The 11,788-nt window shown below is 38.7% G+C and overlaps 1 protein-coding gene across 1 annotated transcript; it reads right to left on the reverse strand.

The window, feature by feature from the left end:
* Window positions 1-255: 255 nt before the first annotated feature.
* Window positions 256-11,468, reverse strand: rergla (RERG/RAS-like a). Its single transcript, XM_073066170.1, has 5 exons — window positions 11,219-11,468; window positions 11,040-11,096; window positions 9,338-9,411; window positions 8,373-8,521; window positions 256-1,265 (listed from the first exon to the last, which is right to left on the reverse strand). Exons 1-5 carry the CDS (start codon window positions 11,268-11,270, stop codon window positions 995-997), a joined length of 603 nt encoding a protein of 200 aa, XP_072922271.1. The 5' UTR covers window positions 11,271-11,468; the 3' UTR covers window positions 256-994.
* Between the last annotated feature and the right edge of the window lie 320 nt (window positions 11,469-11,788).

Consider the following 11,788-nt stretch of genomic DNA (forward strand, 5'->3'; position numbering starts at 1 on the left):
GCTTTCACCACACGACTTTATGTACCTTCTAGGCAAAGATCCTTCCTCTCTCTAGGATGAGGTCTTTAGAGCTTATGTTGACATTCTTTGTGGCACTGCATTTTTAAGAGAATAGGTTTGATAGCCCCATATCCAAATCTTCTTTCGCAGCCGGGCTTGGGACTGTCTGTGGCGGCTACACATTTAAAATGTTGTCCTCTAATGTAAATTATTAAATTTTTCCAAATTGGTGGATTAAACAAATTTAAAAATAACTTGGTGGTGTAAAAGATTTTAATTGCACAACATTGATCACAATTGAAGTAGAAAAAATAGAAGGAATATAGAATGATTAGTTACATATATTGATACAATAGGTATTATGATTTACAAAACTTTCACGTATTTACACAAACTGTATGACAAACCCAGGTTTATTTTTGTACGTTTGTGTGCACTGAACACATATTACAGATATCAACCCGTGTCTAAAAGAGCAATCGAGGTCAATTTTGGAAAAACTTTCTAAGTGTAGACAAACTATTATTTTGTACAGATCAACCTTAATATTCACGGATGATCTCATCAACAGTTTGATTACACCTAACACTTATCAAAATATAACATTTAGATCTGACTGCACAATTAGACTTTACATCATTTTATACCAATATGTATGGAAGTCATTGAAAATAAATCAGAATATCATAAATAGCATTAAAATTAGTGCTTTCAACAAAGTATTTTTTCAAGGGGCACCAAGATTTTTGAACAGCAAATCTAAGTAAAATAGTTTTAAACTACATTATTCCCTACATACTGACTTACGTCAGGAATGCCAATAAGAAAAATATTTATTCATTTTACATTTTCATCCAGAACAAGAACAGCTGGTAAGAATTTGCTTTCATTATTTCTCTATTGATCTGGAATCATTAAGAAAGTGGGAAACACCAGGTATCATTGAAGGCCTTACATTTGTTCCTACATAGGCATCAGGGGAACTTGCATTATATTACACAGATTTTCTTCTTTTACCAAACACGTTGTTAATTAATTTAGCCATTGACTTTGAACCGCTGGGTCGCCTCCTACGATTTCCACTTGCATTCCTGATGGCCTTTGAAAACATTGTTCCTACCTCCTGGTGATCTTCAGCCACTGACAGTTCACAAAAGTGGCATTTGTTCTCTGCAGCTAGGAGCAGCCCCTCCTCCTCTCTCACTTCTCTCATGTGGCACAAGTCCTGCTTGTTGGCAACTAAAAATATCACTGATGTAACATCCCTGATTGAAGATAAATTTAAGTGGTTAGAATAGGCAGCAAAATCTTAAACTTTTTAACTAGATATATATTTTTCTGCAAAGCCAAAAGATACACATTTTCAAGTATAGCTTCATAATTATTCATCTACAGTCCCAGAAACTCAGTTTCCAGAACATGGTTTTGTTCAGACACAGTCCCTATACCTCATGCAAATCTCTTCTAATAATATTTCCAATTTCAATGCAATTTCAAATTCAGACCTTGTCAGACAGTTATTCATGGTGGGCACCTTAATTATATGTGATGTTCATCACCTGTTGCCTGCTGTGGATAACCACTGGGAGGAATTTGTCATTGGTCACACAAACAGTTGACCATGTTCCTCTCCTCCTAACCTCTGACTCCTCCAAAATCGACAGGATAACTGCATATAGCTGTGGGTGCATTTACAGCTCACAAGAAGGGAGAAATTGATCCCTTAAAGCTTTTTGTTTGTAATCAGTTTATTATTGTTAAATGTTCTGAGGTACTGTCAAAAACTTGTCTTGCATAGGTTCACTGCAGTCTGCCTTTCCCAAAAGCTCCCTTCTAAAACAAAAAAAAAATCACACTTTCTTAAAAGTTTCTTCCACCAGGCTGTTAATCTGATCAACCATTCTAGTTATTCCCTCACCCTCTCTCTATTAGCCACTTCACTGCACTGTAAACACACTAAACCACTTTCTATAAAGCTACTTACACTGCAAATACAAGCTGGTATACATGTATTTGTGCACATTCTGTTCCATATCCACACTTAAACCTCTAATTTTATTTTTTTACACAATTCTTTATCATTGTTGAATGTTGATTTTTGCTGCAAGTCACAGCAAACAAATAGATGTAAATGTGTATGGCCAATTAATCCTTGACCATGGATTACAGAGTGCATTGAGCTAGTACAAGGTAAAACAAGAGCTCAGTACAGAATAAAGAGTAACAGCAATGGAGAAAGCTCAGTGTAGGTAGACAATAAGCTGCAAGGTCATAATGAGGTAGAATGCAAAGCCAATAGCCTGTCTTATTTATCTAGGGAAGCATTCAATAGTCGCATAACAGAGGGATAGAGGTCATCCTTCAGCATGGTGGTACGTGGTTTCAGTACTTTTAGTCTTTCTGCAGTGGACTTGTGCACACGAGGAAACGGCCAGCATCGCCCCTCAGTTTTGTACCAAGTAGGTAAGATATCCTGGGTCACTTAGAGAATGGACCCAATGTTTATAGCAGACTGCTTTGTGTGTAATATATTGGTATGTTGTAACAATGTATACAGTGGGTTGGATGGGACTGTCCAAACTTCCTGTTGCCATGGAAAAGCAAGAACCTCTCCATTATCTCTTCTCCCCCATTTGTCAGACACTAGATGCAAAAGGCTAAGAGCATGAACCACCAGTCTCAAGAGCAGCTTCTATCCCACTACGATTATCCTCTCTTGCACACGAAAGGATGAATTCTTGAATATTTGATCTCCAAATCTACCTTGCCATCATCCTTGACACATCACTTGTCTGCCTGCACTGCACTTTTTCTGTAACTATGGCAACATATTCTGCATTATTTTCTTTCTACTACCCTCTGCGACCCAAATGGAGCAGCACATCAGCATAATGGTAGCACAATGCTTTACAATATTAGCGACTGGAGTTCAGTTCCTGCCGCTGTCTGTAAAGAGCTTGTACTTGCTCCCCATATCTGCATGGGTTTCCTCTGGGTGCTCCAGTTTCCTCCCACAGTCCAAAGACGTACTGGTTGGTAGGCTAATTGGTCATTGTAAATTGTCCTGTGATTGGGAATGGGTTAAATCCAGGGTTGCTGTGGCTCAGCACAAAGGGCCTACTTTGTGCTGTATCTCAATAGATAAAAAATTAAATAAATTTTGATCATGTCTCTGTGGAGTTTGCATGTTCTCCCTGGCATTCCCTGGGATGGTCCAATTTCCTCCCACATCCTGAAGACACGGAGGTTAATTGGCTGCTGCTAATCCCAGGTAGGTAGCAGGAGAATGGGGAAAATTGATAGGTATGTGAACAGGAACAGATTACAGAGTCAAAATGTGCAGGAATGGGACCAATCCCTCTGAGTACTTACACAGACTTGAGGGGCTAAATGGCTTCTTCTACACCACTGAGAAACACAAGATATATGTATGAAGTATCCAATGTAAGTTCTGCATGACCTTTCCAGTTCAAGTTCTGAATACCCTGGAATTAGTATCTAAAATTGGTTAATCCTCTCCTAAGTCCAGATATTACATTTCTGGTGTGCTATAAACCATTAAACAACTGTTCTATTCCAATAAATGCAGAGTCTACAAATAAACTTGAAAAAGTGAACATTTCTATTTCACCTTATTGAATGCCTAAACTGCTTTTGAAAGTAATACAAATTATATCACTTAACACTAATTTGTTGGCAAGAAATGTTGTTAACTCTTCCAGGTAATACTATTACTGATACTGAAATGCTACTAATATTTGCTTTGGCTGATCGGGAATAGAAAACAAAAATATATCAAGGAGCTATGAAGAATACCACAATGCTGAACAATTGTGTCATCTGAGACTTGCACGGCCTGGATTAATTCCAGGAAAAATATTAGTGAAGTTTTTTCGCAATTTTTTAATGATCGGTAATTATAATGGCAGATATGCTGTTTTTAAACAGATGACTCTAATTATAATGTCATTAGTAGGAACTACAATCAACCAGTCAGCAGGGACTGGTGATTAAAGTGATCATTCACAAAGCATGGAACTTTCACCACTTCTCAAATCACTTCACTGACGCACCCCCCTTCCACTATGAAACAAAGCCACCATTACAGACTTTTGTAATCACAACAACAAAATTTTATATTTACCCTTGAAAGCTAATGTGCTGTACAAGTTACTGCTGAAAAACAAGTGAGATGACTAAGTGTTTTATTTTTGGGATAAACATGCTGAGACCAGTTTAAATCATCACTACAGGGGCAGCACAGTGGAGCATCTGGTCGAACTCAAAGTTCCAGCGACCGTGTTCAATTCTGTCTTCAATGTTCTGTGCATGAAGTTGACCCATTCTCATATGTGGGCCTCCTCTGGGGGTTGTGACTTCCTCCTGCATCTCAAAGATGCAGGTTGCTAAGTTAGTTGCCATTTTAAGTGGTTGGTAGAATCTGGTCAGCAAAGGGTTAGTGGATTAAAGGGCAAGTTTCTGTGCAGTATGATCATTCAACTAAAGTTAAAAGAGAGGCATCTTCAAATATAATTTTTTGAAGGAAAGTTTTGTTTTAGTCCTTCCTCTCAGATAGCTAGGAATATTTATTCCAATAATTACAGCATTAGAAGCCTAAGGAAATAAAACTGTTGTCAACCAGATTTCACAAAGAGTTTAGCTAAAGCTGATGATACTTGTGAAAACAAATGATTTTAATCACATCAGCTCTTCACATCAAAAAGTTCTCAAAATGTTTCTCCTCGACCCAACTTTTCTCCCTGCCACCAGAGTGCAAGTTTTGAATTAAAACACCTGTTTTTACTGGGTGCACACCACTTTTAACTTTAACAGTCTGAAAATCTAGTCTATGCATTGGGCACACAGCCCAGAAGGATCATTTTATTTCCTTAAGAATTCTGAGAGTTACAGTTTGCTACAGAAAGAAAATCACTTAAAAGTGCATAAAATTCTGGATTTTATAGCCCATGTGAAAATGAGCTTAGGTCTTCTAATCAATGTTCATCCATCAAAAAAGGCAAGGCAATAACATTTGCACATTTCAACTGCACGAGCAATGCATTGTATAATCTAGTAATCCAACCTTTTACAAATACCACCCCATTTACAGTAAGCTTTTGCACTAGTTATGTTTGTAATTTAGTCTTTGCACTGCTGCGACAAAACATCAAATTTCACATCATGAGGTTCAGTAATAAGAAAGCCAGTTCTGATTCTTAAATAGAGGAGGATCATTTTTCAACTGCTTTATAAAATTGGATATATTTGTAGGGTAAGTGTGAGGTAAAATCTATAGTATAATAAATAAAGAGCTTTGAAAATTCAGCCTGTGTGTTCATTTTTAGTATCAGTATAATTTATTATTCTTCAGTATTCAACAAGTAAAACTAATTAAAGGAATACAGTTATATGACAGTAGGAGGCATCAGTCCTTTAATGCTCCAGTCCACACGCACTTCAATTTGCTCTCAGCCTATGCTGCTGAAGCTTCCTTCGTGCATCACTTTGTATGTACACACACAAGTACTGGTTTTCCAGCAACTCCTCACACACACAACAGATACAATGGCCCAAGGCTAATGTAATTATTATAAACACAAGCAAATCTGTAGATGTTGGAAATCCAAAGCAATGCACACAAAATGCTGGAGGAACTCAGCAGGTCAGGCAACATCTATAGAAGAGTAAACAGTGTTTTTTGGGCTGGGAGCTTTCATTAGGATTGATAATAATATTATTATTCTTTGCTGGTGTGGTGATTTTATTCCCCCATCCTGCAATATTCTCCCCTTTACTCCTGCATCTCATGTGGGGCAGTTATTTCAAGGATGGCAACACTATTTTTGGTACCAGTCTCACATATTGAGGAGGGAATGAAGCTTCCTGTACTTCCACATCAGCTATAAACATTTGGTCAGTGTGTAACACTTCCCCATAAACAACAATGAGAAAAAACCTTCAATAGAGTGCCCACTGTGCTTCTCACAAGATTGGCTGAAGAAGGCCAGACAAGCTAATTGCAGGACTTCTGATTTACTGTGGAGAGTAGAATTTTGGATCTATATCCTAAATGGACAAAACACAAGCACATCTGCAGTACTGTGCACACATTTACAGTGGCATGCGAATGTCTGGGCACCCTTGGTCAAAATTTCTGTTACTGTGAATAACTCAGCGAGTAAAAGATGACCTGATCTCCAAAAGGCATAAAGTTAAAGATGACACATTTCTTTAATATTTTAAGCAAGATCACTTTTTTTATTTCCATCTTTTACAGTTTCAAAATAACAAAAAAATTTAAAAGAGCCCGAAACAAAAGTTTGGGCACCATGCATGGTCAGTACTTAGTAACACCCCCTTTGGCAACTATCACAGCTTGTAAACACTTTCTGTAGCCAGCTAAGAGTCGTTCAATTTTTGTTTGAGGGATTTTTGCCCATTCTTCCTTGCAAAAGGCTTCTAGTTATGTAAGATTCTTGGGCCGTCTTGCATGCACTGCTCTTTTGAAGTCTATCCACAGATTTTCGATTATGTTTAGGTCAAGGATCTGTGAGGGCCATGGCAAAACCTTCAGCTTGTGCCTCTTGAGGTAGTCCATTGTGGATTTTGAGGTGTGCTTATGATTATTATCCTGTTGTAGAACCCATCCTCTTTTCATCTTCAGCTTTTTTTCAAAAAAACAGACAGTGTTATGTTTGCTTCCAGAATTTGCTGGTATTTAATTGAATTCATTCTTCCCTCTACCAGTGAAATGTTCCCTATGCCACTGGCTGCAATACAAGCCCAAACCATGATCAATCCACCCCCATGCTTAACATTTGGAGAGGTGTTCTTTTCATGAAATTCTGCACCCTTTTTTCTCCAAACATACCTTTGCTCATTGCAGCCAAAAAGTTCCATTTAACTTCATCAGTCCACAGGACTTGTTTCCAAGATGCATCAGGCTTACTTACATGTTCCTTTGCAAACTTCTGACACTGAATTTTGTGGTGAGGACACAGGAAAGGTTTTCTTCTGATGTCTCTTCCATGATGGGTCATATTTGTGCAGGTGTCGCTGCACAGTAGAACAGTGCACCCCCACTCCAGAGTCTGCTTAATCTTCCTGAAGGTCTTTTGCAGTCAAACGGGGGTTTTGATTTGCCTTTCTAGCAATCTACGAGCAGTTCTCTCAGAAAGTTTTCTTAGTCATCTAGACCTCAACTTGACCTCCACTGTTCCTGTTAACTGCCATTTCTTAATTACATCACAAACTGAGGAAACGGCTACCTGAAAACGCTTTGCTATTTTCTTATAGCCTTCTCCTGCTTTGTGGGCATCATTTATTTTAATTTTCAGAGTGCTAAGCAGCTGCTTAGAGGAGCCCATGGCTGCTGATTGTTGGAACAAGGTTTGAGAAATCAGGGTATTTATAAAGCTTTGAAATTTGCATCACCTGGCCTTTCCTAATGATGACTGTGAACAAGCCATAGCCCTAACAAGTTAATTAAGTACTGAGACCTTGGTAAAAGTTATCTGAAAGCTCAAATCTCTTGTGGTGCCCAAATTTTTGCATGGCGCTCCTTTCATTTTTTCACTCTAAAATTGTACAAAACAAAAATAATACACTAATCTTGCTTAAAATGTTGAAAAGAATGTTTCACCTTTAACTTTATGACTTTTGGAGATCAGTTCATCTTCTACTCACTGAACTATTCACAGTAACAGAAATTTTGACCAGGGGTGCCTAAACTTTTGCATGCCACTGTATACAGTAGCTAGTGTGCCCAAGACATTTACACAGTACTGTAGTAATTTTATGTATTTCACTGTACTGCTGCTGCAAAAAAAAAAACAGATTTTATGACCTGATTCTGATATGGGCCTCCATTGTGGACTGAGAGTGGGAAGGGGTCAGGGAGAGAGGAATCATGATTGGGAGGGGGAGAGAACAGGAAGCAGAGAAATGTTCTGTAGTGATCAGTAAACCAATTGTTTGGAATCAAATGACCTTGCTTAGGTGTCTCAGGGCTAGGTATGCAAGTCTGTGAAGAACCAATAACTGTGACAGTCTGGTACAAAGCAGTAAATGCGGACAACACTGTGCAGGCCAGGCAGTATCTGTGAAAAGAGATGGGTCCTGGACCTGAAGTGGTACTCTTTTCCCTCCACAGAAGCTGCCTGATGCTTTCTGTTTTTCTTTCAGATTTCCAGCATCTGCGGTTTATTTCTGATTTTCAGTGACAGTCTGATATTGGTTTAAATGAGAGAAAATACAAGAATTTAAAAAGATAATTGTAAATGAGTCAGTGGACAAACAGCCAGGAAGATCCGAACTGTCTAGCTAGAGGGATAGCCAGAGCTGAGAAGAGCAACAAAGCAATATGCACTTACCTTTTGCAGATCTCATTATTCACTTCACGTAGTTGCTGAATGAGAGTCTTTGCTGAGACAAAGGAGGATCGATCACCGATATCATACACCACAATAAACCCATCAGCCCAGTTCACTTGATCAATCAGTGATGACTTATTCTCCAAATTCTAGAAATCAGTAATTACAAAATACAGTATTTTTATCTGTGCTTTCATAAACTGTATTCAACTTATTAACTGTTAACTCCAATTTAGTTGTTACGGTTATAATTTTTGACTGAATTAGTTCTTAAGGCCCAGTCGAAGTGAAGAGGCATAACCTTTCATGATTAAAAAGAAAGTGAGATCAGGGGTTGTGGAATACATTGATTAAAAGATGAATTAATTCATCATTAACAATATATGAGGAACTTGTTTTATTCATAATTCTGATCTACTGATATTTTCCAGTGGAAGCAACCTCACCAAAGTTCTCTTCTTTTCTTCAAGACTTTTGATACAGTTCTTTTTCAAATACTTTAAGCATTTCAATGATTTTTTTGGCATGTCAGTCACAACACAATGGCAGTCTGTTACAATATTTTGTCCACCTTTGCTCTCTGATACTTCAACAAGTTATGTCCCTTGTCGATGATCTGTCCGTCACAGTTCACTACTGCAAATCCATCATGAACTTTCATAAATACATTTTTATCTTTCAGATAGTTACAGAACCTACAACATGCCCAAGGACATCAGAAAAAGAATCAATGCAAGTGGAGTCAATGGTGCCTTCTGCAGATTTTACATTGTTACAGTAAGAATTATCCCCTTATATGAACAGTATGTGGAATGGTATTTGTGGAGTACTCTATGTCCAATACAGCCAGAGGTCAAATTGTCATTACAAAATGACACAAAACAAGCATTTTTTCCTGCCCCCAGCAATGAGTCATGTCTTCTGTTTCACATGAATTGAGAAACCCATTCTAAGGAAAGACTTACTTGAGAACATGGATCAAATATTTCTAAGTTAATTTGTCGGCCGTCTATAGATAAGCGTTTTTTGTAAATGCACTCTGCAAGAATAATCAGAGGTTTAATTAGATTATTACACAACAATATTAAAGCCCAGTCCCCACATCGGTTTCAAAACAATTTTCTGAGTAATTAAACACAGTTTAAAATGCTAAAACATTAAAAGCTCTTATACATTCTATTCTGAACTTAAACATGTACATCACATAAATATTGTACCTAAATTTATTAATTGCAACTTAAAGCTTGCATTTGAATAATTATGAACAAGTCATGGTCTTATGAACCCTTGAGCACTTTGATCTGTTTGAAGACTTTCTTTTCCAGCATTTCAAGAATCTTTATTGACTGTGGTGTGCAATTTCTGCTGTCCTGTACAAATATATGCACAGTAAGATTCTACACTAAACATTTTTGAGTCACACATATATAGCACTGTGCAAAAGTCTTAGTCACATATACAGAGTGCCCAAGACATTAGCACAGTACTGGAGTAATTTTATGTATTGCACTGTACTGCTGCCACAAGAAAAACAAGTTTCATGACAAATGGGAAAAATGATAGACCTGATTCTGATGTGGATCTCTATGGTGGACTGAGTGTGGGAAGGGGACAAGGAGAGGGGAATCATGGTGGGGAAAAGGGACAGGGAGAAGGAATCACCAGAGAGCAATTCTCTACTGATGAATAATCCAATTGTTTGCATTCAAATGACCTTGTTTGGTGTCTCAGGGCTGGATGCATCTGTACCCCCCCCCCCACATTGTCATTCCTTCTCTGCCAACTTTCCCACACCCTTCCTGCGACACTCCACCCTCACCATTCCCAACCAGCTCTTCAAACTCACTCTCCACTCCACAAATACAGTGCTGTGCAAACGTCTTAGGCATCCTAGCTACATACATGTGCCTCAGACTTTTACACAATGTTGTAGTTTAGGTAATTTGACAATTTTATGAATTCTGAAAGAAGACAGAAAATGCTGGATAAGTCCAACAAGTCAGGCAGCATCCAGACAGAGCGAAGCGGTCAATGTTTTCCTTTCAGCTTTCCAGCATCTGCAGAATATTAGATTGTTGTATCTGGTAAATCTGAAGGTTCCCATGGCTGAACAATACCAATGCTGTTATTGCATAATGTTTAACTAAGATTTAAAGATAAATAAGCAAAACATTTTAAATTGTCCTCCTCACTGGACAGATTTTTAAGACACCACTATCCCTTTAAAATAAAAACAGAACATTCTGGAATCACTCAACATGTCAGACAGCATCTGTAGTTAAAGAAAGTCAACCTTTTCCGGTTGGAATGTTATTAACCTAAAGCATTAACTCTTTCTCTTCCCACAGATGCTGCCTGATCTGTTGATTCTTCCAGCATTTCTTGTTTTTAAGTCTGATATCCTGCTTCTGCATTTCTGATGTCATTTACTCCTTTTGACTGTCTCCGCCGACGATGGCATTTGGTTTTGCAAGTTTCCAAAAGCATAAATGGATTTAAGTGCCAAGTTTTCACGTTCATATGATACTACTTATTCTACGCTTTCGGAAACGATATAATTTAAAATAAATGCTTTAACATTTTAAAATCCACGCATTTATCTGCGTGCCGCGAGCTATTTCCAAGAAGCAGAGTTTCAAAAGCAGCACCGACGTTGTCAGCGCTTACCCGAACTGGACGCGTACTCGCCAATAAAGCGCCTGGTCAGAAAGCGCACAATCAGAGCTGTAAATACAACAAAAGTCTTGTTACACTCGGGAATTCAGAGGAGGGTCCTGAAATACCTTCCAGGCACCAAATGTGAAAAAGCTCATTGAGAAGTGACCTAAGTGGTGATATTCTCTTACCGGATTTCCCAACTCCTTCGGTTCCCAACACAGCAATTTTGATTTCATTCATGCTGTCAGTGAGATTACCGAGTTCAGCTGAAACCTTCCCTTTGACAGTCAGCTATGGGAGTTCTCACATAGCGCTCGCTCTACCGAGACACAAACCCATCAACAGAGCCTTCGCCCGTTCCCGTGCACCGCGACCGCGATGTCCTTATCAAGGAGGACCGCGTCTCGCCTCAATTGGACGCTATGGCTGTCGATCATCCCAAGGAGGCAGAGGTTCTCTGCTTGGAAAGCTTGCAAGAGTGGGAGGTGCGCTGATCCCTGTTCGTACCTCTGCGCCAGCAATTGGGGGGGAAATAGGGGAAGTCCTGCAAAAGAGATCAAAGCTAAGACACTCCTTTAAATAATAAATAAAGAAGATGACAGGGCATTTCAAAACTGTCACGGCAGTATGGTGAATAAACCCCGGGCTGAGTAAAATGAATAAAACGATTAAAATAGCGCGTGGAGAAACATAAACAAGCGACAGTGCGGGAAGATAAATCTACCTCAGAATGCTGTAGCCTGTGCGCTGGAAAACCA

The sequence above is a fragment of the Hemitrygon akajei genome, chromosome 14 (assembly GCF_048418815.1).
Source record: "Hemitrygon akajei chromosome 14, sHemAka1.3, whole genome shotgun sequence".
NCBI classification, from domain to species: Eukaryota; Metazoa; Chordata; class Chondrichthyes; order Myliobatiformes; family Dasyatidae; genus Hemitrygon; species Hemitrygon akajei.